We start from the raw sequence: 27779 nt of genomic DNA on the forward strand, positions 1-27779 counted from the left end.
TAGGTCTGAGGACCTCAAAATTTAAAATGTATTCAAATCTCCTGGAATGCTTGTGAAAAATGCCTACTTCGAGGTCCCATCCCCAGAGGCTCCGATGTCTGGAGTGGGCACCTGAAAATCGTATTTTTGACAACAATTCTGATGCAGATGATTAGCAGACCATGTTTTGAGAATTATCTCTCTAGATTGTCTCTCACAACCAAAAGTTCTGCTTTCCATTTTGTAGCATTTTCCACACATAAAATTATAATGCATAAAACATATTAGCTGGTATAGGTGAGATTATGCCACGCTAACAAATTAATCACAAGCTCTCAGTGACTTACAGTGGGGATTTATTTCTAACTCATAGTGCATACTCAGTGGTGGGGTGGAGTTAGGGGAAGTTTGTGTACGTGTAGGGTGGGGGCAGGAAATGGAGGCGTAGGGTGTCTTCCCCTCTCAATTTCTCAGGGACCCGGGCCCAAGGAGGTTCAACTACCTTGTACCTCCACCGTTGGGAACTTGTGGACTCAGTCAACAAGACAGTCAACAAGGAAAGAGACACTGGGGTTTGTATTGCCTCAGCCTGGAAGTGACACACACAGTTTCTTTCATCTTGTGGGCTCCAACTGGAATACATAATTTACGTTTTTTTTGTATTTTCTGTTTATTATATGTTCCCCCACACCAGAATGTAAGCTCCTCAAAGACAGAATGTCTTGTCTGTTTTGTTTCACAGAACACAGTACTTGTTACATAATAGTTGCTCAATAAATATTTGTTGTTTGGATGAATGAACTCAATAGAGGATTGTTGCAGTATATGGAAGAGGATGCCCTGATAAAAGGAACTAACGCATCACATTAACAGATAGTTGCTAAATAATATGAGACTTCAGATTCCTGTACAACGTAAAATGAAAGAAGAATTTTGGCTTAAAATGTTTAATAAAGATGTCTGTGGTAAATTTTCAAAAATCTACTAGAATAAAAAGGCTACAAAATATAGGAAAGCAGAAGGAAAATTTAATGATTATCATTGTCTCTGCTACAGAATAGAACAGTAAATAATTTTGGTAGAAGGCCCAACTCACTGGAATTGTAAGCTCTGAGATGTATGCATCCAAATGATTATATAACATGATTTTGCAATAGAGTAGAATTTAATCATTGATATCTCTAAACTTTGTGATATATAATATAATGGAGGAAGATGCAGACTGGATCGGCATGACCTGAGTGTGAATCCCACCTCTGACCCCAATCAGCTGTGTGACTTTGGGCAAGCCACACAACCTTGCTGGCTCAGTCTTTTCCGTTGCAAAAATGGATAATAATAGTACTTATCTCATATGGTTGTTGTGAGGATTACATGAATTAATATATTAAAACCTCTTTGAAGAGTGCCTTACACAATAGTGATACATAAGTGGTAGAGGTTGTTCTTGTGACTATAATTATAATTTTCACTATTTTTATGTTGTTGAGGTAAGAGGAGGAAACAGGACTTTTCTCATTTAAGTAAGGTCTTACAATGGGAGTTTGAATTAGCTTCATATGTATTTTTAAAGTCGAAACTTACTTGTGATTCTTTATGCAAAAAGATAATACTTTGCTTATACAATAAAACATAAAAAAGAATGACTTACTCTTCAAAGTAATATTATGTTTTTTACTCTTATAAAACTACTTTTTACCAGAAGAATCAGCCAACAAATTTACCATTGACAATGTCTTAAAATAAATGAATCGTAAACACCATTCTAAAACAACCTGAGAGTAGCACGGCAGCCAAAAAGAATTTGACATCTGACAAGATTTTAGAGTTCAAATACAACAATCTGAGCTGGATTTGGTTTTGTCTGTTTTTCAGAGTCTGGTAACCTTAGATAATGACTCCTTGGTTCAGGTTAAGGACTGGGAAGGCAAAGAGACCACCATAACAAGAAGGTTGGTGGATGGGAAAATGGTGGTGGTGAGTGAGCTGTTTCTCATTACTTTTTTCCACCTACTATAACATCTATTTATAAAATCACTCAAATAGTTTGTTCCAAAACAATGGAGGTAAATGCAGTTTTTCTTTCCCTCTTGATTTCTAAGAGCGGGGGAAAACATTGGCAGATAAATATATGATCATAAATGTTAATAAAAAGCACATGGATTGAGGAACTAAAACACGAAAGAGAATTTAAGAAATTGTCTTGCCTAATTCTTTGACTTGTGCATAAGCCAAAATAAGTGTGTATTTGTGCAATAAAGATTTCAGCAGAAATTGAGAATTATTGCTAATCTTCTGCTCTACGCCAGGATTAATTTCTCACAGTTTTCCAGATCAACACCAAATAAAAGCATGAAAAGGAAATTTAAACTGAGAGTGCAAAGCTTAAGTGGTGTCTGTTTGGTGTAAGGATGAGTCGATACAAGAAAAAACTAACATTTATGTGGCTACCACCTGCCCATGTTTTCATATGTTATTTAACCAATCCTCACAATAGTGTTGTGAGGCAAGACTTATTCACCCCCTTAACGGGTGATAAAATTGAGATTCAAACACTGATTTACCTAAGGATATTCAGCTAGAAAAATGTGGTTCTGAGATTAAAATCTAGGTTGGCGTAATGCCAAAGTCTACACTTTTTTGAGTCTACCCCACTCCCTCTCAAGATGGCTTCCCAAGTCATCTCTTTGCTTCTTTAGAGTGGAGGGAAATATGTCAATGTTTCTCTTCCTCCCAAACCCTCACCTCCACCAAAATGAATCAAAAGGTAATTTGGGACGTAACGTAAAATAGTTCTAAGGAAATACGCAAGAATTGTGTGGAGGTAAAAAAAAAAAAATCTATCCTCACTTCTTTTTTTCTCCCCACCTTTATCCTTTATTTTATAATTAAGTCTTTGCTGTCCTGTTCTGATAGCTGCAATTTTCTGATTTTGTCTGTCTATCTCCTTGCTCAAAGCTTTGTAAACCTTTGCCTTTTTGTTTTGGGTATGAGGGCTTCCTTCATCATTTCTTGTAAGGCGGGTCTAGTGGGGATGAACTCCCTCAGCTTTTATTTGTCTGGGAAAGTTTTTATTTCTCTGTCAAATCTGAAGGATAATTTCACTCGATAGAATATTCTTGACTGAAAGTTTTTGTCTTTCAGTATTTTGAATATATCGTCCCATTCTCTCCTGGCCTGTAAGGTTTCTGCTGAGAAATCTGCTGACAGCCTGACAGGGGTTCTTTTATAGGTTATTTTCTTCTCTCTTGCTGCCCTTATTATTTTTTTCTTTGTAATTGACTTTTGACAGTTTTAATATTACACGCTTTGGAGAAGGTCTCTTTGCATTCATGTAATTAGGAGTTCTATTGGCTTCATGTACTTGTAAGTTCACTTTCTTCCCCCGTTTTGGGAAGTTCTCAGCCATTATTTCTTTGAACAAACTGTCTGCTCCTCTCTCCTTCTCTTCTCCCTCTGGAATACCTATAATCCTTATGCTGCTTTTCCTAATTGAGTTGGATATTTCTTGAAAAATTCCTTCAGTTTTTAAAAATCTTGGTTCTCTCTCCTCTTCCACCTGGATCATTTCTAGGTTTCTGTATTCAAGCTCACTGATTTTCTCCTCCACAAGGTCTGCTGTATTCTTTGTGCTTTCTACATTACATTTTGTCTCATTAATTGTGTTCTTCATATCCAGAATTTTTGTTTGTTTGGTTTTTTTTTTTCAGAGCTTCAATCTCTTTGGTGAAGTCTTCCTTCTGTTCATTAACTTTACTCCTTAGGTCATTCAACTGTCTTCCTGAGTTTTCCTGTAAGTCACTGAGTTTCTTCATGACGGCTATTTTGAGTTCTCTGTCAGTCAGATTGTAATCTTCTGTGATTTCCAGTTTGGTTTCTGGAGAGCTGTCATTCTCCTTCTGCTCTGCCATGTTCCTGTAGTTCTTCATGGTGCTTGATGAGTTGATCCTCTGCTGGCACATTGGTAGTCACCACTTTCTTATTTGGGTATGGCTTCAGTTACTGATTCTGACCTGCTTCTGGTTGTACTTGAGAGCCTGCACTTTCCGCTCTCCACTGCCTCTGCTAGAAGTGTCATCAGTGCCCTCCTTGTGCTGCTTGTGCCTCTGGGGTTGCTGGTGCCCTGCTGCTTTCGATGTTGCTGCAGTCTCAGGTGTTACCACTGGGGTCACCAGGCTGTGAGCACTTCTGCTGCTTCCAGGGTTGCCTGGGTCTCATGTTCCCCGACTTCTCTCCATGGGCTCTTTACAGGCTTGGGTTCCGCTGTCCCTTAGACCACCCGCACTGCTGCTCTTGTGTTATCTGGGGGTACTGGCAGCACTGCAGCCAGGGGCTGTGGGCTCACAGGTGTCACTGTTGCTGTTGGGGCCTGAGTTCTTGTATGCAGCCCCTGCTGCTGGTAGAGTTGGTGTCAGGGGTGCCACCACTGGGGGCTGGATCTCAGGTTATGCTGTGGTTACTAAAGCCTCAGGGTGCAGGTGCCAGCTGCTGTGGCTGGGGGAGGAGTAGGGGCTGAGTTGCATGTGTTGCTGCTGGCCCTGCCATCTCTAGTCACTGGCGCGCAATGGTGTGCTTTTTGAGACCTCAGATCAGGGCACCCTGCTCCTGCTGGTGAAGTCCGAGTTTTGGTTGCTGTCCCTACTGCTAGAGAAATGAGCAACACTGCCAGGGAGGAAGAGAGGGCTGGGTCCGTGGCACCGCTCTGTGTCCTGAAGCCTCAGGACATGTGCCATCCACCACCACTAAGGGTGGACAGGGACCCCAGCCTCTGGTTGTTGGGGCTGGTGCTCACACTGACAACCTGCTCTGAAACCTCAGATCAGGGGACCCTGCCCCTGCTGGGGAAATTCACGGCTTGGGTGTAGTCCCCACTGCAGGAAAGATGGCGCCACTGCTGGGGAGAGAGGGAGGGGGCCAGGTCACCAACTCCACTGTGTCCTGGAACCTCAAGACATGTGTGCAACATCTGCCACCACTGGGGGCAGGGGGCAGAGGGCAGGGGCCAAGGCACAAGTGCTGTGTTTGCCCTAGCAGCCTGCATTTGCTGGTGTGTGAGCCGATGGGAGGATAAGCATCTTGGATTACCATTGCTGGGCAGAAGGAGAGGGATGCTCCCCAGGTTCGACTCTCCCAGAGGTTGAGTCCACCCACCTTCAGATGTCTAGATGCATGTATCACCCAGGCGTCCTGGTGTGCTGTGCAGGGAGTCCTGTGTTGGTCACTGGCTTTCTGACTGGTTGTAACTCAGAGGGGAGAGACAAAGGGAATGACTCACTCCCCCATGATGCTGATGTCATTCTCTGTCCTCGTTTCTTAACGTAAGGATGTTTCTCCTTTCAACAATGAAGAGTACATTTCCTTATGAAGTAAGAAGTGGAGGACTAAGATTACTTCTTTTATTGCTTCTTATAATGACATTAACCACTAAACAGATAGGTTTTATAGTTCATCAGGAAGAATATTAGATTCAGAATCCACAGACATGGGTTTCCATCTCTGCCGTTCAGTACCTATGTGACTTTGGACAAATCATTTATCCTCTCCAAGATTTAGGTTCCTTGCCTTCAAAATGTAGAAAATATGTTCACAGTGTTTTTGAGAGAATTATGTATGTATGTATATTTCAGTGCTCTGAAAACCATAAAATACTACATCGATGTCAGTTGTTACTAGCATTTGAAAAGTATAGATTACGTAAAATAGCAAAAATGCTTCAATGTAGGCATTTAAAATGTTTTAATAAATGCTTCAAATTCCTACAAATACACTTTGGTTTTTTGTATATATATGTATATACACAAATATATATATAAGCACACCATATATGTGATTTGCCATATGTGTGTGTTTGTGTACATATATACATATATGGCAAAATCAGCCAACAAATCGTTATCTATAGTTGTCTATCTAGATCTCTTTCCAAGATTTTTAAGGAATGTATGTATGGATAGTACTTAGTCTGCATTTTTATAAATGTCAGTTTCACCAACAATACTGAAATATCTCATTCTTTGTTTGTCTTCTAGGAAAGTGCCGTGAACAATGTCACCTGCACTCGGACATATGAAAGAGTACCAACAAACTCAGTCACAAACTCTTAAGCACTCTCATGATCCAAAGTGCTGAGGTTGCTTAAATAAAACTCCGTGGTAAAATACCATGACTGCTAATATGACAACCTTTGCACGAGTGCCAACAATTTGGGTGCCCTGCTGAATGTCTGTATCATACAGGACCTTGGCATTGGTGGCTGTAAGAAATCAGGATGATGTATCCTGTTCGATGTGGGGCTGCTGTAACACATTCAGAGAAGCACTTCATGTTGATTTTCTCCTAATTAGGCATATTATGTCAATCCTTTAAATTTAACATGATCTGCACTATATTGGGAAAATAATATTCATTTTTTTTTTAAGGAAGATTAGCCCTGAGCTAACATCTGCCACCAATCCTCCTCTTTTTGCTGAGGAAGACTGGCCCTGAGCTCACATCTGTGCCCATCTTCCTCTACTTTATACGTGGGACGCCTGCCACAGCATGGCTTGATAAGCAGTGTGTAGGTCCATACCCGGGATCTGAACTGGTGAACCCCGGGCCACTGGAGCAGAGTGCATAAACTTAACTGCTATGCCAGTGACCCAGTCCCAGTATTAATTTTTTAATAAACTAGTTGGGACATAGTGTGCCTTATAGGTAATAGCTCAACTTATGGGAAAGGGTAACAAACAGGTTTGGAACCAGAGCAATAACTGACAATCTAATACAATACCCAACTATTTTTACAGAGAATTCCATAACCACTACCACCATCACTGAAAGGCAACACAAAAGAGAATATTCTACTTTATTAGCCCCAAACCTCACGTACTTTCGGCCAGGGGGCGATTTTAGAAACCACACGGACTGATCACTTTATCTTGTAGGTGGATAAACAGGCCTAAATTGGTTAACTATGCACTTCAATATCACCCCGATGTTTTCAGGAGAAACTGGCACCAGAATCCATGCTTTCTAATTATTCACCTCACAACCATAACAAAGGGAATTTAGGTGGAAACAGGTTCACAGTGTACAATTAGGGATTAAGTGTAACACTACCTCCAACTAATGACTAAACAAGCTTCCCTGTGTCTTAAAATGTGTGGCAGGATGCCACAGCTGCGTCCGGGAGTGGACATAGAGTTTGGCCATTTGAACATGTGGCCTGTCACGGCTCATTTGCCCGAACTGACCTATAGGGGATCTTGGCGCTCTGGTGGAAGTGAGAGAAGTGCTTGTTTACTTTTTTGGTGTACTGAAGTGATGAAGACGACAACAGAAGGCACAGGAAAGCATCCTCCTGAGCTGCTTGGACTGGACAGAGAGAGGATTCCAGGCAAGGTGGAAGGGGCTGTTTTCCTGAGGCCCCACGTATGGTCAAGGACATGAGCAGCTCTGTGGCTGGGCCCAGGTGACAGCTTGCTGCATGGATACGAGAAAGAAGCACTCTCCCCATCGGGATGGAACCCAGCACTGCTCTGACCTCTCCCGGGTCAGGGTCTGTGGGAGCTTCACAAGCAGTGCTCCTGGCTTTGGTGGAGGGTTTGCTGTCTGCTGTGGAAGGGAGGTCCTCTCATAGGCAGCAGGCGTCAGTGTGGGAAGCCTTGTGGTGAAGGGGTAGTTATCAGATGCCAGCAGAACATGGGAGGGGTACCCTGATGACTCCAGGAGCACCTGGGGTGGGCAGCAGGGGTGGGCTTTGCTGGGAACTGGAGTTCTGCCTGAGCAGGTGCAAGTAGGGCGTTTGGATATCCATGTCAATATGATTTTATTTGTCAACAACCTGATGAAGTCTGGAGACTTTCGGGTACTCCAAAAACAAAAAAACAAAAAAACCCGAATATACAACAGCAGCAAAGGTTTTCAGAAGAAGTAAGCAGGATGCCTACCTTCTTCCCACCCCCTTTACCCAGTTGAGAATTATTAAAACAGAAAGTCACTCACTGTGATTGACGGACGTGGAATATTTTCTATCCAGTGAATAAATTTGGGGAAATAATGTTGTATTTGCATAATTCAGTTAACAATAATCTGAGGTGAAAAATAAAATAACAAGAATGATAGCAGACTGTTTTTTGAGTAGTTATTAAGTGCCAGCCACTGTGTTTAGCACTTTCCATGCCTACCTCATCTTCACTTCCGTGATGTATTTACAAAGGTATCAGCTAAGATTCAGAGAGGTTAAATATTTTGCCTAAATTTCCTCAGCTGATCAATACTCGGGCCAAAGTTCGAAACGAGCACTCTGCGATTCCAGGTCCACGTTCTTCAACCATGGTGCTGGAACGCCTCCCCTGAAGTCAAGATACAAATTCTGAGAGAGTCTTTCAGAGTCTTTCTATGTAATAATAAGTATGATAAATAAACGCATGGTTAAAACCATTGACCTGAACTTGTAAAGCTGGAGAAACCTGCCCGACCCGAACTCTGCCAGCCTAAACTGATGAGAAAGATGATCTTTTGAAGCTGAAGATTTAAGAAGCAGAAAACAGCCAAACCGTGAAGAATCCATGCCCCTTATAAGGCAGATTCATCAGGAAGTTCTTGCTCAGGACACTAAACAAAAGGAATAAGATCTAAGAATCTGAGACCAGAGGAAGTGAACTTGGAGAAACTGAAGGTCCAGTAAGTTTCAGCTTAGCATTTATAGATGAGAATCATGTTTAAGAGTAAGTTGCGAGTATGGTTACATGTTGTGAATCTGGAGAATTTTCCTACTGACACAGCGTGGAGATGTCCTGGAAACATGCTTTTAGCATCGATGCGGCTCTGAGGGTCCTAAATGGGGATTTCTCGTTTAAAGAGACCAGAGAACTGAGGTCGGTGACAAGGTCCTGCAGGCGGTCGTCCTGGTTCTGGCTGACCACTGGGGTGTCGTATGGATTTGGGCTTAGCAGTTGCTGTGGACGACATGGAGTCCTGTAGACAAAATCAACGGAAAACTTAAGTCACTATTATAGACCGACTTTGACCGGAATCTCTGATGAGATATGACATTTAATTGAACAAATATACTGAATCTAGACCAGCTCCAGCTGCAAACAGGAGTGTTTTGCTGACGCAAAGACTCATTTAAGGCTTACGGCAAAGAATGTGCCCTCTTCATTTTGTGGTATGAGCACTTCTTTGTATATGCTCCAAAACTTTCTGACTTAATTCTGTTGACCAGCAGTTTTCAAATATTTTTTTTCAATCAATGGACCCTTTTGCCCAATAAGTAGTATGTAGAGCACTAGTGAGTGAAACACATGCATGCAGGACTCCTCTGCCTGCGCGGGAAGTCCCAGAATCCCGTGAAGGATTGCATTTGCTCTCCCATGTTCAGGGAGGGCACCAGACTAGGACAGCTTAATTTCACTCCCCGTCTGCTGAGAGCCACCTTTATGAGAAACCCTGTGGGGCTGGGGCTCAGATCTCTGTGCAGGAGGCTTCGCACGACTGGTGCACACGTCCTGGATGCGGTGCCATGAGGCTGGTTCTGAGAAGGTTGGAAACTGTGAACTCAAATCAGCTGCAGCCCCTGGAAACTCCTGCGGCTGGCAGTCTGAAGAAACATCGCTGGGCTCGTGCCGATAGGAACAAACGATATGCCATTTGAGTAAAATATGAAACAGTTCGGGAATGAGCTAGGCATAGAAGCAGATCAATTAGAAAATTCCAACAATATTTCAGGCACACAATCATGGTCACTTGCAACGGGGAGGGCAGGAAATCGTAGGATTTGGGATAGATTTCTAAGTTAGAGTTAACAGAATTTACCGACGGATTGAATTTGAAAGGAGAGAGTTAAGGGTGATTTAGAACTTTTTGGTCTCAGACCTTAGAAGGATGCATGTCGTTAAGTGACATTACATCTAAACTTTACACTTACGCCTTAGAGAAGTTGAATCACTTCCGCCCAGGTTATGAAGATGCAAATGGTGAATCCAGGATCCAAGACTACCTCATTAGAAAGACTTCGCTCTCCATCAATCACTAAGGAACACTGTAGCTGGATACAGGGCTTTGAAACAGAACCAAGGTTTTCAGCAGTACTGTTGGGATTAGGGCTAAAGCAGGAGTATTTCTGTTTATGTGTTACTCTTTACTTTAAAAGATATTGAAGGCTAGAGAAGGGATGGGAGATGCATTTGATATCAAGAATTCTATAAATATTATTTCAACACCTATAATAAACTATTGAGATTTGCTGTTTGGTTTTTGGTGGTGGTGTTTGTGGTGACCTTTGAATACCAAGCACAAGTTTGTCAAATGTGGAACATAGGAGCTCTTGCATACAAGATGTAACCTCTTGTGTTTGGCAATCTTTATTTTGCTAGTTCCCTTGAGGATAATCTAAAATGTATTTCAAAACAGTAAAGTCCTGGGAGGCCCCCAACTTGCAAACACTTGGCTGAAGTAGAACGGCTCAGGTCAGCATGATTTTGAATCTAGATTTTAGCTCCTTTCTTCCCTTGCAATACTCCCCTTCATTTTTGGTTTGTTTGTTTCCTAGAGGGTTACCATTTCCTATGCAAATATAGAAGTAAAGAGAGTTAGCATGTTGCCATACTGAGTGGAATCAACATTTCTTCCCAATTCTCTGTTCCCAGCACCCACCTCCATTCTCACTATTTAAGGACTAGCAAAGGGGAAAAGCTATACGCTCTCTCACATTAGGATCTCAAATACATTTTCTTAAAGAACAATGTTATAAAAATGGAGAGTACGCATTGTTGAAATGAGCTTGTATTCACACTATACTGCATGTACAGATGAGAAAAAAAGGAATTTTGGAACTTTGCTTCTAGCCATGGTGTAGTGACAAGAATTAGACTTACCCTCACACCATAAATGGCTGGAATATTGGACAAAATGTATGAAGGGTCTATTTTCAGATATTGGAGAACAGGAAATACTGGACCATGATGCCTTAGAGATGAGAAACACTTGAGACAAGCCCCTACCATTGTCCTGGGGACACTTCCCCAGTGGGCATCAGGGACAGGGATCATAAGAAGAGCACAGTGGCCCCACTGAGTTGAGAAGACAGAGATTGGAAGGTAAGGAATTTGAGGCAGCCGGAAGACATGGGGCAGAAGAAGGATCTACAGAAAAAAGGAGCTCTAGAAATCTGTATTAAGGATCTCCTTTAGTCTCGGCAAAATTCTTAGCTGCACATACACAGAATAAAACTTCAGAGGCCAGGGAAAGGACGACCAGAGGGCTCAACACTGAACAACTCACGGAGCTCATATGGGGCAAGGAGTTGTTTGAGCTCTGGCCAGCCTGAGTGGAGATCCTCAGTACTCCACCAGGGCATGCAGAAGAGACCTCAGGGTTAAACTATCCTGAGAGTAAAGGTGAGGGTGTTAAGGTCCACCTTAACAAAGCTTAAAAATAAGCCTTGAGAGGATTAAGCCAATCTGCCAGTAACTTAAACTCTTGTAAGAACAAAGACCAAAACTCTTTAAAGGAAAACAAAATTTAGGCACTCAACAATGTTACATTCACAGTGTCCATGCATCCGATCAAAAATTATTAAACATGACAAGAAAAAGGAGGAGAAAATGGGATCTATAATCAGGAAAATAAATCTTTCAACCGAAACAGACCCAGAAATGACAGAGATGACGGAATTAGCAGACACAGATTTTAAGAACACTTTAAAACATACAAAGAGGCTGAAATGCTCAAGGATTTAATAAAAACCTTGAGCATAATGAGGAGATAAATGGAAGATAAAACTTCTAGAAAATGAAAAGTACAATATCTGAAATGAATATTTACTGGGTAGAATTAAGAATAGCTTAGAAACTGCAGAAGGAAAGCTTGGTGAACTTGAAGACACAGCAATAGAATCTATCCAGGCTGAAGCATGGAGAGAAATGAAGATGGAAACTGCTTTTGGCTAAAGAGAGCGCCCTCGCCAAAGTTTAAATATGTTCCAGGAGGAAGGTGCAGGTACAATTCAAAGAGTGTTTGAGAGAGGGGTACAATCATTCCAGGATGAGGTCACAGCTATACTCCTGGCAGCTCGGGGGGTGGGGGGTGGGGAGGCGGATGTTTGCCTCAGTCCTGGAAAGGGAATACAGCAGAACACTTCTGCATCGACTGTCTTGTTTTTATTTTGTTTTAACAATCTTAGAATTGACTGTGGAGTGATACCAAAAAAACCCTCTGATTTATGCAAATCTGTCTGTGAAAACACATTTAAAAAGGAACATTCACAATGGTCTTTTATGTTCATTTTCAACATAAAAGCTTCCTCTAGATTCTTCTGTTTTTTAAAAAGTTTGTAAAGTAAATTTACAACCACCATAAATTATTTAAAAACAAAGCTGCTTTTCTTGATAAGCAAGCTCTAAACGGGCAAGGATTCTTGTTGTTGTGAGTTTTGGTTGATTGCTGTCTCCCATGCAGAGCAGTGCTGGGTGTACCTAGAAGTGCTAAGTAAATGCTGAATGGAGTAAAGCAATGCATGAATTGGGCCGTGTTACACACAAAATAGTATTTCCTCTTGCACAAAGGGGGAAGAGGTGTACCCACAACATGACTAACAATAATGTACAACTGAAATCTCACAAGGTTGTAATCTATCATAACATTAATAAAAAAAAAATAAACAGCTTGCACACACCAAAAAAAAAAAAAAAAAAGTATTTCCTCTTGTTTTCCTCAAGGTGGTGCTGTGTACAGCATAAAGGGTCACTCAAGCAATCTCATTTTTTTCCCCTAATGTAGCCTTGATATGTGATCAATTTCCTTTTACTGTATGTCTTTTTTTTAACCTGCCCGTCTTTCCAACCTCCCAATCTTTTAGATTTATGTTCTTTTCTGGAAGGGGCTTACAAGATTGCAGGGACGTTGAATTTCTCTCACCGTTTCTCTCTAACTGTACAAGCAAATCATCCTTTGAACACTTCTTAAAAAATGTGCCCTAGACTACTTCTCTTCCACCTCCTGTGACTGTCATTTATTACAGAAGGACCTATCTGACAGACTTTGATACAATAAATGCTAAATTTTCCATTTCTCCATCTCTTGTCTTTTTTGGATGTTTATTGTCCAGTATTTTTCCTGGTTCAAATTTTAAATTGACTAGTATTTTTTTAAATAATAGCTTTATTGAGATATAATTGACATAGAATAACTGCACATATTAAGTCGTACAATTTGATACGTTCTGACTTATGCATACACCTGTGAAACCATCATCCCGTTCCAGATGAGCATATCCGTTACTCCCCAAAGTTCCCTCATTCTGCTTAGAAATCTCTCCTCCGTCCATCCTTTCCTCTCTCCACTCTACCATCTGAAGGTAACCACTGATTTGCTTTCCATCACTCTAAGTTAGCTTTTATTGTCTAGAATTTTATGTAAGTGGAATTGTGCACTATTTACTCTTTTTCTTCTGGTCTCTTTCACTGATTGTAATTATGTGTATCATGTTCATCTTTTTATTACTGTGTCATATTTCATTGTATGAATATACCACAATTTATTCATTCATTCATTTATTGATGTACTGTGGGGTTCTTTTGAGTTTTGGTTATCACAAATAAATCTGCTATAAACACTTGGCCATAGACTTTTCATGGATAGTTTCATTTCTCTTGAGTAAATACCTAGGTGTGGAATGGCTGGATTGTATTGCAAATGTATGCTTAGCTTTAAAAAAACAACTGTCAAACTGTTTTCCAAGATGGATGTACTATTTAACATTCCAAGTAGCTGTGTACGAGTTTCGATTTCTTCACATCTTTGTCAACACTTGGTATGGTCAATCTTTTTAATTTAACTATTCTAATATGGATGTAGTGGTGACTGGCCTCTCTCTGTCATTAATTTCTTATGTTTAGACACATTTTCAGTTTTTCATGAGTTCCATAAAATCTTATATATACTGATCTTAATTAGTAGAGAGAAAAGAGAAAATATATGAATGAACAAAAATATGTTGTTTAAGAAATGAAAATTCTATGGTTTGTTATTCTTAAAACGATTGATTGTGGATATGGTAAGATCCAAGTATTAACTATTACTCTTGAATATAGGAAAGAGTAGCCCAGGCCTAGTGGGAATAACTCGAGAGGTCTCATGAAATCCTTTACTCATTCCCTTTCTACCTCATTGATTTCTCCTGTCATGAGTCCTCAAATGACATCATTTATTCCCTTTGGCTCTTCAAAGTTTTCCGTCTTCAAGAACCCCCTCTTACAACCAAGTATTGCTGGGAAAAAGACCTCATTGCACCCAGTTATCTCTGAACACTGGGTAAGTTCAAGGCTTGCAAGGTCTTGTGGGGATGGAACGCAGAAGAGTCAGACAGGGAGCAGGGTTGTCTGGGGCTGCAGGCTACTGATGTAACTCCCACCATCTACACTCTCCCTCCTCTTTGTCCTGCCCCAAAACTGTCAAGATTTCAGGTTGCTCACCTGCGTAAATACCTGGCTGAGCTCGTGGGGGTTTGAAAGTAGTACACCCTGCCCATTCCATGTCTGAGGATACACAGACTCAGCATAGATACTGTGACTCTTTCACAGTGTTCACACAAGACACATATTTCCAAGCACGGGTTAATGCAAGTATAAAACATTTCAATTAATTATAACAAATGTAAGCCGATGAGCACAATGTACACTACATGAGCACAGAGAATATATCCTAATTTATCTTTTTTATCCCTTTCCTCATGTTCTCCTCTTTCTCAATGCCTGGCATGTGGTGTTGGCGGGAGTGGGGGGTGGGTTCACCAGAAGCCAATCATTTAAAAGGCACTGCATAATATTTTGAAGTTAGCAAGATGGAAATAAAGCGTTTGATAGAGGTAAGCAAAGGAGTGCCATGCCACCTGCCTCACCCTGATGAAGTCATCAAACATTTCAACGCTTAATCTCTTCAAGTGTAAAAATGGGATAATGACTGTGTCCCAATCACAGATTCGTCGTGCAGATTAAGTTATTTATTTTATGTAAAGCTCTTACAACATGGCACGCCCAGTACATAGTAAGTGCTATATAAGTATTAGCTATAATTTTTTTCAGAAGGTGGAATTCCAAAAATATTGCCTCTCAAAACTAAAGAAAACACAAGACAAGGGAATAGATAGTTGGATATTCCAGACTCAAACCATTTAAAGCAATTTAAATCGTTCCTGTCTCAAAATTAATCTTACACTATTAGTGGTTAATTTTGACATAAGAAAGATTTTAATAATTTTTCAGAAATGTTCCTATTTTTTACTGTATTGATCTACAATTATCATTAGCATTTGTGTCTTATTTCCCGAGAGCAGTCTTCTGTCCGTATACTATGACTTTATTGTTGCACTTAATCCACTTCGTTAGTCCTTTGTAATAGTTACCATAGTTAGGCACCTTGCTTTCCTCCTGACTTCTTAATATGATTAATTCTTTCAATGTAGATCTTTATTATTTAGGACTCAGATAAGCTAGAACTCTTGCAAAACGGAAATAGTTATAAATCTTCTATTACCTAGATTAGTATTTCCAAACTCTGGGGTGCCTGTTAAAAATCAGAACTTCTGCAGTGGGTGAGAGCTCGGTTTGGGGCCTAATAATCTGCGTTTTCAAAAGAGTTTGCAATCCAGATAGATATGCAGAATCACAATGTTGAAATAAATATTTTTATTAACTAGAGATTATAAGCTTTTTATTGCTTTCACGGAGTTTTAACATTGGAAGAGGCCTCGGGAATTCTCTAGTCTTTCTCAATTTCTTTAATCCAGAGAAGGCATCTCAATTTCCCAAATTCTCACAGTGTAAAGGGCAGAAGTAAGGCTAAAACTTCTTGATTCCCAGTGCTCTTTACCATACATCATATTCTTCTGCCATTGTAATTTAATTTTGAGGTCAATTTCATTATCATTAAATCAATGTATTTTGGAAAAAAATGTAATATTTTTATTGTTTTTCACTCTTTTGGGGACAGGAATAGCACTGTTAAGTAACTAGTAGAGCCAATTAAGTATATAGACTCTGGGGAAGAAACTGAATTAAAATTCACATATTAGTATTCCTTTCTTGAATAAATAAACATGTATAAGAAAACGTAATTATCATAGTTATCATCATTGCCATTATCATCATTATCATCAATTCTTAGTTTAGTCACTAAATTCAACTAATTAATTTCAATCCTTGAAAATTTTAACAGGTCTCTAAGACTTGTGAGAAATATAATTGCTGGTCATATATCACAAGAACATCATGCAAGCTAATTGAGTCAGAGAACTTGGAAAACAACTTCAGTCTAGTGCCATAAAGGCAATTTTCTGGTCCAGGCAATTACTTAAAATCACCAAATGGATCTGAGACTTTCTACTAGTTAGAAGGATTTACCCTGTAAGAGAAGCAGGTGTGCAGAGAAGGTTTGATCTCAGACTTCTCTTGAGTAAGCTACGCTACTGAGCGTCTACCATGGAGACGGCTACAGCACCAGGTGAAATCCGACAAAGGAAGCTTCAGAATGGAAAAGACCCATTTCATCTCAAACCAACCATCGTCTTTACTTCCCTGACTCGAGGCCAACTAATCTGTTAGGCACAGTAGCACAGAGCACATGGCCTAAAATACTTTGAGAAATCCACTAAGGTCTTTTAATTTTGTTAAAATCATAAGAAAAAAAGGAACTTGTAGGGTCATACAAAATGTTTTAATTTTTTTCTCCATCAGAAAAAAAAAAAAACATTTTTAGGGCCTATAAAAATTGATTAAATTTTGCCTAAAAATAATGAAACATTTAAATATTTAAAGTTATATAAAAATAATTTTTAATATTGATATTATTATGATGGGAGGGACCCATGATGGCAAAAAGTGCAAGGGCCCATGAAGGTCAGCATGCTGCCCTGCATTGACCCATTGCCTTGAATATATTTGCTATTGCTTGGTGGATTCACCCATCACTAACCTTTTGGTTCCAACACTTTTTTAGGATGGTGAATTCTAGTAAACTCTCTAGAAGAACAATGCTGCCAAATGTAAACTTTTGATTGTTTTCTATTTATTTGCTAAATAATGGCCAATGGCATATTTCTCATGTCGCTTGCTTTCTTAGCTCCCTATTTTTTCCCTAGTCCCCACCCTTTCCTGCAGAGGACACTCTAGAATACTGAAAGAATATCAGGCAGAGGGTCAAGAGAACTTATTATGGGATCAAAGAATTATTTGCAGTTGCAAATTTCATTAATATTCAGACATTGAAGCGATCATAGAAAAGGGTAAAGTTAACGGTGGATCACTGAAAAGCAATGATCTTTTCGGGAGATTTATGAGATTCCTTTCCGCCTACCACACTTGTTTACCTTGAATGTGGAGTAGAGAACTGCTGGAGAGACACCAGGGATCATTCTGAAAATGCTGGTCCTCAAATCTGGGCTTCCTCTTGACATCACTAATCTCCAGTGAATTGCTCTATACAATTGCCTGTTCAGGAGATTAATTTTCTCTTTCCAATCTCAAACCAAAATGCCACAAAGTTCCAAAGTTTGAGTTTAAAATAAAAGAATAAAATAGATAATTGAAAGAAAAAAAAAAGCACCAGCTGCCTGAAAGCTGACAATTAGATAATGTTTAAGCATTGCCTTGTACCAACTTTAAAAGTAGGGACTAATTGTTTTTTGCAATCCTATATTAAAAGGACTCTTGACTAGGGGCTTCAGATATAATTTAGTAGATAGCGTTGATTTAAATAGAGTTATGATTCTAGGGGGAAGTTCAACATCAAAAATACAACTAACTGCTTTTCCGTCCATTTTTGGGAAGGGCTGACTGATGGTCACGTCTCTTTTTTCATGCTCCTCATTATCTTTCAAGAGTGTTTATTTCCCTCGAAAGCCACAAACTGGTTATTCAACTTAGCATTTTTTTGTAATTTAATTAAAATCTCCTTGTTTTTAGGAAATACTTTATATTCTTTCTGATTTGAAGAGTTAGCGATCTAGACACTGGAGAGTTAACTGCCTTTAGCTGAGGAAGCGAAATGAGTTCAAATCTATTAGAGACTAAGTTCGAAGGCTGTGCATAGCAGGCTTTTTGGAGGATTTATTTCAAGATGATAGAACATGTATAAAAAAGTGATTGTAAATCTGTTTTGAGATGATAGTGGACATGGTATTGATCAACATCAATGTCATCAACAGGACAGTCGCTGTCCTCAAGAGGGAGTTACAAAAGAGACTTAAGAGAGGTCGTCACCACAAAGCGGTGGCTGCGTTGGGCCAAATCAGTGCTGGGACCTTAAATGTTTTGAGTTCAGAGAGGAGATGGGGGTAAGTTCTGGGTGTGTCTGGGTGTGTGCCATAGGGAGCAGTTTCACAGAGGAGTTGAATTGTAAATGAGAGAAGGGATTGGGGAAGGGAATTTGGGGGAAGGTGGTGGTGTTAGGAGAGGGAAGTAGGCTCTAATCATCAATGATGATTGAAGAGAAAAATAAATAATTGAATATCAAGTTTTTCAACCATGGCGGACTGGAAGAGATAATTAGATCTAACCTCCTAGCTCTGGGAAGATAAGGTCTTATTATCCCATTTTGCAGATAGAACAATTGAGGACAAAATATCTGGAGAGATTAAATGAGGTGACCAAATCCTTAGTCCAGTGATTTTTTTCAAACTTGACTGCATAAGAATCACCTAAAGAGATTTTTAAACATGTCAAATCCTAGGGAGTTTGACTCAGTAGGTGGGAGTGGGGCTTGAGATTTCCATCTTTATAAGACCCTCGGAATGTGGGAACCTCATTTGGGAGATGGTGCTTTGATATAATAGGTAATCAGAGAACATCCTATGCCATATTCTTATCTTAAGACTAATCCCGACAAATTTTCATCAGTTCTGGGTAGTTGGACAAATATTTAGTTTATCTCATCACTAGTATTCTTTACCCATTTTCCTAGTTTTCGAAAATTCCTTCATAGCCAGGAAATGGAGGTCTACCATCACTGCCCAGGAATTTGAAAATAGCTGCACATATCTGAGTCCAGGCTCCTCAGATACAACTCTCACGACAAGGGTCCCGTGAAAGATCAAGGAATGCTTGAGAGAGCAGAATACCGAGTCAAAAACCCTGAGTCTGAGTCCTGGTTTTCCACCTGCTGCTTATTGATGCTAACTTAAGTATTTTCACCCACATTTTAGATTATTATATAATTATATTACATAGTGGGGACTTCCACTGATTATATTTCAACATTACGGAAAGAACAGAGGGAGACTGTGTGGAAATTCTCTAAAACCATAAAGACTTAGAGACAATACAAATTTTTTAAAAAGTATAATGATTCAATTCAATACGCTCTATTTAATTACTATTACGTACCTATTATAAGGAAGCCAACTTCTACTGTAAGTAGAAGTTACAGGGAAGTAAGATCCTCAGCCCTGCTCTTGAGAAAACAAAAGTCCCGTAGATGAGTTATATCCACCCCACTTTCCCCATCCCTCTCATCTTGTGCTCCCTGACATTGGTTAGAGAGTGGGGCTACAAAAAGCAACATCCTGACCGTCCCCTCCTCCAACGCTAAAACGTGGAACAATTAATGAGAGGGTTGAAAGGAATTATAAAGGTTTTGTTCCTTTTCCTCCTTATTTTTTCTCTTGCTCAGTAGGCTGAAGAGGTGTGGGGACTTGTGTGTCTTCTACTTGGGAAGCATAACACTTTGGGACAGTTTAGAAAAGCCCAAAGTAGGGGCCTGAGGAAGGAAATATAGAGCTTCTGGTAAATCTTGTTTGGGATCAGGTTCTTTTGGGGAAGTAAACGTTCTTTTTGATGTTTCTTGCGTTTCGCAGTTTATGTCATCAGGGCTGAAGTCGTGGTGGTGGTGGTGGATGGGGAGAGTATAGTATGTTTGGTTCCACTGAATGTGCTTTTTTTTGGATCCTAAGCAGAGTGATAGCTACCTTTTCAGCTAGATTCAAAGCAGGGAAGGAATCCTATCAAACAAGTTTACAAATAATGCAAGTCAGGAGGTGCTGACTGAAATGGTATTTCAGAGAAAGGAGACTGCTGTCGCCCATGTGGGAGCAGGAGAGAAGAGGATACATATTTTCAAAGAAAGCAAATGATAGCAAATGACGATCAGCAGTAAAGAGAATGGAGTAGGAAAAACCATAGGACTACCGTTCCAGAAAACCTCTCCATCGGTCCTAGTCAAATTGCTTTAACTTCTAGCATCCCCTTTATCCCCATCCTAATTCACCCTCTCTTCATTCTTCTTTCATTAGCATTAATTGCATTAGCCTTCTAATCGGTCTCCTAGTCACAATTGCCGGTCACTCCTTAAACTCAGCCACTCTGCGGCTAGCATTTCCTTGTTAAAACTTGAATCTGATTTCACAACAAACACCCCTACTGGAAACACTTGATGACTGGCCTGTTGCTGACAAACGCCTTCACGTGACCTACAGCTTCAGACTCACCCCTTCAGATTGCCCGACCGGACAGCTTAGGCACTCATCTTCACTCTCCCACACACTTTTGGCACTAAATCATGTGCTTTTTTTGGTCTTAATCACCGCATGTGTCTGCCTGGTCACACTCCTAAAATGTCCTTATCTCCTCCACTATCTGGCAAACTTGTAATATCCTGTAATACTCAGTTCAAGTGACACTTTCTCAGCAAGTCTTTCTTGTCTCGGAGGATGCATTGGTCCTTCCCTAATAATTATCGACTAAATACTTATAGATTGCAGTGAGATTTTTTCTTTTGAATATTTTTCTGGAATTTCCAGGCCAAATGGTTGAGCAGCACTAGTACTGGCAGGTCTGTGCTTAAAAATAAATTCCCTTCCTGGTCTCCCAGGATGTAGAAAGGATCATTCACGTGTTCTTGGGCCATTCTCTTTATGAATGTTTAAATAATCGGAATTATGAGAAGGCTCGCGTTTTTACCTCAAGCAAAAGCTCGCCCTCTTCTGTACTCGCAAGTTCTTGAAAGGTCTCTTGCAGGAAGCCTGCCTACTTGCTCAACCATAGTAAATTATAGCAAAAAGTTTGAGCTACTACCGTTACTCCCTTGAAAAGTTTTCCAAGAGCACCTTTTCATCATTTAGAAACCAGTCAAGTTTCCCTCCAATGTATTCAACAGAGTTTCTCATGGAGCAAAGAGCTATCATAGGCAAACCCGAGGAGAATGATAAACAAACGAGGGAAAAATAAACAGTGGAACCAGATCCACTTTAAGAGATAACCAATGGCGTAACATTCTCTTTCTGTAGAACTTTCTTTCCCCTTCGACTCCTTAATCTCATTTAAGTTACTAGCTCTACTGCGGTCACTAGACTTGGATTCTGATGTGGTGGACAAGACCCAGGAAGCCGTTTTCCCGTTGTTGTTGTTTTTGATTTATAACGATGAATTGTTATTAAATTTCTCCAAAGTTCTTACTCTCTCCCCCTCTTCTCCCTCCCCAAACAGGTCCATTATCGGATTAGATCCTTTTTAGGTCCCATAAACTTCACCCACGCTGCCAGACAAGCAAGTGGAAAAATGATGATCCTTGCTTTTGGAACTGGAAGCACAGGCGTTACATGGTTAAAGGGAGTTCCCCTGGATTCTGGGGCAAATGAGAGAGGAGCTGGAAAAGGCCTCTGACGCAAGTGATTAGATGAAAGAAAATTCTTTGTCAAGCATCGGTGGTTTTCTGCATAATGGACACCTTGTAACGCATCAGTCAAGAAGTGCTGTGCTCATCTGTAGCTATCGCTTCTCAAGGCCAGCTTTTAATAGCCACAAGTTGGGAGAAAGACCTTCCTCTTTCATCTTAGCCTCTTCATTTTTCAAAATCTTTCTGCGGTAATTCATTTCAATAAAATAGCAACTCAGCCATCCCTTTGTAATTACACCAGGAAAGGTTTGCGACTAATTATTTCGTTTCTTCAAGCAGCAGAAGGGCAATTTACCAGGAAGGAGATATTAGGCAATGGTTTCTAAATCTGACTGGTGTCCAACCCCAAGGGGAGCTCTTGCTGGGTCAGGACTCCCCACTGGATGCTTGGCCTTCAGACCTCTGCAGGGATGGGGCCTCAAAGGCTGTTTTTCAAAAGTTCCCCAAGCTAGTTAGATGATTAGTTAAGTTTAAGAACCGCTTGCCAGGGCCGGCCCAGTGGCGCAGCGGTTAAGTTTGCATGTTCTGCTTCGGCGGCCCAGGGTTCATCAGTTCAGATCCCAGGTGCAGACATGGCACCGCTTGGCAAGCCATGCTGTGGTAGGCGTCCCACATATAAAGTAGAGGAAGATGGGCACGGATGTTAGCTCAGGGCCAGTCTTCCTCAGCGAAAAGAGAAGGATTGGCAGCAGTTACCTCAGGGCTAATCTTCCTCAAAAAAAAGAAAAAAAAAAAAGAACCACTTGCCTAGTGGTCTCTTGCAGGGGTTCTCAAAGTCAGTCTGCCCTGGGGAGATTGTAAAAAGTGCAGATTTGATGTCCAATGCTGAGGGATTTTTAGGAACGGGCATTTTTAACAAGCCCCTGAAACAGGTGGCCAGTGTAAGTCACTCTAAGAAACACTTCTCTGTTCAGGGTTTAGCAAAAAGGGAGCAGAAGGGCAAAGACTGCGACACCTTTGAGAGGCTCAGCAGTTGCCTGACCAGGTTCAGTTCCAAAGGTCTTCCAAAAGCCGCATCAACCTGCATCTGGATGACACCAGTGCCAGAGAGAGCGCAAGAAGGTGGACAGGATGACTGTCCGGGACACGGCTGGGATTCCTGGTGTATTTTGCTCAGGATTAGGCTGGGCGAGTCCCAGGTAAAAAACACAGAGCCAGACAGATGCCCACCCCCTTGCTCCTCATCTGTTTTCACAGCTCCTCACTGGCCTTCTGGCCTTCAGGGTCTCCCTGGCTGCCTACCTCCCTTTCTCCAGTCACTTAATCCCAGCTCCAGCTGCTGCTAGAATGATTTTTATAAAAGGTGAAAAGTGTTTCCCCACGGCTTAAACAGCTTCAAATCTTCAGAGTTTGAAAATCTTCTCAATAATTGACCCATATCGAATCCTGCCTCCTCTGCAAAGGATCTGATGCTATTTGTCACGTAGCCCCTTTGTACGTTTCCAGTCTTGCCTTCCATCCTGGATCACACGGCACGAAGAAACGCCTCTGCTTGCAACATCCTTTCCGTGACTGTTTGGTGGACTCTCCAACTTTCAACCTTAAGCTAAAACATGATTCATCCTGTCAAGGCTTCTGTGATTATTTTCTCTGAACTTTACACATCCCCATGGTGCTCGTACCATTAGACCTATTACTCTATATTACATTGATTTATTTCAAAGTCTAGTTTCCCCTATGGACTGCCACCTAGTTTTAATGTTATCGTGAATAATAATAATAGTAATAGTAGTAGCTATTATATATTAGCTAACTACTATTGCAAGGTTCTGTGCTTTATGCTTTATATGAATTATCTCACGTAATCCTTTTGACACTATAAGGAATAGGCACTATCAATAGAAAACAGCAAGCTGATGTAGAACACAGATCTGACTGACTTGGAAGTAGACTCTGTGCATTCAGTAAGTACTTAGTAAATATTTGTTGAATGAATAAATCATTGATTTTTTTTTTTTTTTTTTTTTGGTGAGGAAGATTGTCCCTGAGCTGACATCTGTGCCAAGCTTCCTCCATTTTGTATGTGGGAGGCTGCCACAGCATGGCTTGATGAGTGGTGTGTAGATCTGCACCTGGGATCTGAACCTGCAAACCCAGGGCCACCAGAGAGCAGTGTGCAAACTTAACCACTATGCCACTGGCTGGCCCCATCATTGATGTTTAATAATGAGTGAATAAATGGGCTAACTTTTCAAAAAAGTTGCTAATTACAAAGTTACGGCTGTCGCTAATTACAAAGCAATCTGCAAGTGTTCTGTACAGATTTTCTATTCGTGGAGAGAGCAAAAAGGAGGTGCTGGAAGTGTCTTTTATTCTCTGAAAATTGCTTCTTCAACTGTGAGCCTCAAAAGGAAAGCTGGAATGTGGACATTAAAATAAAGAACGTATGTGAACAAACATGTGAAGAAATACACAGAAAAACCGACTTTAAAAGCCCAGTAGGGGGAGGGAGGGTAGGAACGGTGTGTATCTATGATGACCTGTTTAGGCTCTCGTCAGTCATCATGCCCTTTCCTGTGGTTGAGGCCACTTCGTCCTTTCCTGGAGTCTCAGCTTTGCTGTCCCCAGGAACACAGGGGTCCTCACTTGGAGACAGCATCGTCACGCCCTCCCAGCTTGCAGCCCAGGCTCCAGAGCATGAGCGTCTTGCTTCTGGTAATTGGGCTTCCTTCTCGTTTCTGGGCCCCAGGGCCTACCTTGTAGCCTAGTTCCAGTGGTGAAATCACTGTCTTACCCCTGTGGTTGGTCCTTGTTATTGTTGGTCAGCCTCCTGGTTGAGTCTCAAGTGGTGCCCTGTCATTGAGATCCTGTCCCCTGCCTGGGAGCGCCACCTGACAGCGCCCGCTCACCCAGATCTCAGAATGTGCTCGTCTGCTGCGGTAAGAATACCACACCCGGCATGTCACCTGTGTTTAGAGATGTCATCTGGTTCAGCTGGTGGTCATCCATCATCTCCTGCCACGATCCACCTAGTTTTTGCAGAGGCTACACAGGCCGGTAAACTGAACAGGAATATGATGGGGACCCCCATCCCTGCATTCTTAAAGTCTTTGATGCTGACACTAATAGCCACAATCCTTCTAGGAATGCAATATTACTTATGATTTACTGCCTTAGTTGCTGTGGAAGCTGGGGCAGAGGATCCAAGAGAGAACACCATCAAAAAAATCTAAGAAGATGCCTACATGTGTCCAATAGAGATGGTGAATATTACAACTTCTAACATAGTATACGTTGGCTGTAATTTAGGGAAAATAGAATAGCATTGGGAAAATAATATTTCAACATAGAAGAGAGTGTACATATAAAACAAAGTGAACTCTATTTTGACACTGGTTGAGTCGGTATCTGTGTGACTTTGGAAAGCCATGTAACCTATTGGGGACCTATTTCTTCATCCCTAAAATAAAGGGAATTCATTAGAGGTCAGTAACAGCAGCATAATTCTATGATTTTTCTAATTATTTTCTTGGTATTATTGTAAAATTGTAGTAATTGAAGGAAATGAGAGTAACAATTAAGAACAGTAAATTGGTGCAGCCACTATGGAAAACAGTATGGAGTTTCCTCAAAAAATTAAAAATACTGTAAGATCCAGCAATTCCACTTCTGGGTAAATATCTGAAGAACATGAAAACATTAATTCAAAAAGATATATGCAAACCTCTGTTCACTGCAGCATTATTTACAATACCAAGATATGGAAACAACCTGTGTCCATCGATGGATGAATGGATAAAGAAGGTGTGATACACACACACACACACATACACATACACACACACAATAGGAGACTACTCAACCATAAAAAAGAATGAAATCTTGCCATTTGCAACAACATGGATGGGCCTGGGGGTATTATGCTAAGTGAAATAAGAACAGTAAATTTTTTGAGAATAGTATATCTTATATCCCATGAAGAATGAAAGGACATTTTTGGAAAAATTAACCTAAAAACATCAAAAAGTAGACACTGTAAAATTACCATATGTCTTCTTCTACATGCTTAGATTTTTTTCATTTGCGTTTCCAAATCATGTTATTAGGTAAGTATCCAACAATTAAAAGGAATAATGTACTTTTAAGAAGATCTGTTCACTAAGGTTTTCTGTTCCAGATATTCTTGCACCTATGACATAGTTGAGTTTCACTCTGGACTACTATTCTACGAGTTTGAATAGAGTGCTGTTTTTGAATAAAGACAATACATGTATCAGAATTTTTTTTAAAAAGCATGGATATGGGAACTGAGAATGTGTCATTGACTTGATTTAAAATAGTGCATGTTCTGTAGTGCTAAAGGAACTCAGAATTATGTCAAAGGATAAGGGGAAAAAGGCCATCTAGAAAGAAGTGAGGACAATGTCCCTGGGTGTGATTTGGGAGGAAGCAAGAACAACATTTGCAGAATTTGGCAAGATAACCAGGGGAAAGAGCAAGAGTGGAATAGCTGCTTCCAAGTTCTAGGGCAATTGGGAAGCAAAACCCTGGAGAAACTTGGATGAAGGGAAATTCCACTTTGGCATCCCTGAGAACGCTTAAGCGCATAGTCTTACCTGCTAGAATTTTTGAAAGGATGCTGATTCCCTCATTTGAGAAAAAGAAATGCATTTTATAAAACTCAGACATATTACGGCAAAGCAAGGAAAAAAAGGTATTTCACATTAGATGTTTTGCCTAAGTCAGAACTCTTTTCTTTGAGGCTTTAAGAAATAAATAATTAGGAAGATTCTAAGGAACATACGTATATTCCAGGGACTATTTCGGAGCAGCAATATGTGTAAAAAATATATAAACTTCAACGATTGTTTGAGAAAGCACAGAGCTTCAATGCAGAAATGAATTCCCACCCTCTACAAAATTTTTACCCCAAAACTAAATGATTTCTTCAGGGAAAAAAGGAGATAAAGTAAATCCTTGAAAAAATATCAGCTCATGTCAAAGTAATTCATGGTTCTTCACACATGCACATAACGGCTAATCTGCTCAGAAATAATCAAGGGGTTGACTTTATTTGTGTTGGATGAAACTGCTGCTTCCTGGAGATTTTCATTTACCAACATCCGACACTGGTAGCAATTTTTAAAAGAGATGTTCAAAGGAGCTTTTCAGCATTTGTGTTCATCAATATGCCTTTGAAGAATGACTGAGTATGTAGGGAAAACAATTATTCTTGGTAGAATCCTTGCTCTGTATAATCCTAAGTCTCGGGAGGCAGCTTCGTGGTGTATGCAACTATGGGAGGGTTATGAAAAGGGCAAATGGTCCCAGTGGTGTAGCCTTAGGCACGGAAATCATAATGTTAGGAAACACAATCCACGGCTTCCTGGATTTTAAATCAGATTTTAATGCTAGATTTTTCTCTATGTCTTTTTCCACGTTAAAGGAACTTCTGCAGTATTTAAATGCACCTTTGATTATTATCATATATTTATTGTAGATTTGCACTTAATTTGATAAGGCTACCTAGTTCCCTGACTGATAAAGACATTCATGCGCTACAGTCTTTAATGCACGTAAGGCACATATTGGAATGTTTATATACTTAAGAGAATTAGCGGTCTAAGAGAGTTAGAATCACAGTAAGTATTTTTATCTCAGAAAAACGATATTTCAAACCTGTTTCCTATACTCGCTAATGAAGAAAACCACCTCCATTGGGAACTATAAGTGCAAATTCTCAACCACCCAGAAGGCACAAAGGGGAAAACCATACTTTGTAAGGTCTTGATTGGTCTTGAGAGAGTAGTTATGATAAAAGCGTAGTCACTGTAATTTTCCTTGCCTCATTATTTGGAAAGCAGATGAAAACACACGATCGAAGGATGGACACTCCCCCCTCTCTGACTGGAATTTGGAAAGGTCCAACTATCTCCTCTAAACCTTCTCAAGTGAAGTTGCTCCAAGCTCTCCACTCACCGCCCCCCCCTCCTTTCTTTTTAGCAGAAGACCATGAACACTAGTATTTGTACATAATGTTACCTATTTCTTCATTCGATTCATTTGCCTCTCCTACGCCAGGCCCTTGATGATCTTAGTTAGACAGCCAGATACTCAGTCTGTCACCAAAAATGTATGGAGTGACTATTGACTGCCGTGAACCAGGCCCTGTGAAGGGTTCTGGCTCTGGGTTCTGGTACTCAAGCTCG

At 40.5% G+C, this 27779-nt stretch overlaps 1 protein-coding gene and 1 long non-coding RNA gene across 3 annotated transcripts in view; one reads left to right on the forward strand and one right to left on the reverse strand.

Moving 5' to 3' along the window:
* The window catches only part of FABP12 (fatty acid binding protein 12), a 29224-nt gene extending 23085 nt beyond the window's left edge, over window positions 1-6139 (forward strand). For both annotated transcript variants that reach the window (XM_008535209.2, XM_008535208.2), the window contains exons 5-6: window positions 1855-1956; window positions 6009-6139. In XM_008535209.2, the coding sequence (XP_008533431.1) occupies window positions 1855-1956; window positions 6009-6083 (177 nt within the window). In that variant the 3' untranslated portion in view covers window positions 6084-6139. The remainder of the gene's footprint in view (window positions 1-1854; window positions 1957-6008) is intronic.
* Window positions 6140-8647: 2508 nt separating this feature from the next.
* On the reverse strand, window positions 8648-27767 carry LOC103560871 (uncharacterized). Its single transcript, XR_011542945.1, has 2 exons — window positions 27613-27767; window positions 8648-8940 (listed from the first exon to the last, which is right to left on the reverse strand). It is a non-coding gene; the product is annotated as an uncharacterized lncRNA (long non-coding RNA).
* Between the last annotated feature and the right edge of the window lie 12 nt (window positions 27768-27779).

Source organism: Equus przewalskii, chromosome 8 (assembly GCF_037783145.1).
Source record: "Equus przewalskii isolate Varuska chromosome 8, EquPr2, whole genome shotgun sequence".
NCBI lineage: Eukaryota > Metazoa > Chordata > Mammalia > Perissodactyla > Equidae > Equus > Equus przewalskii.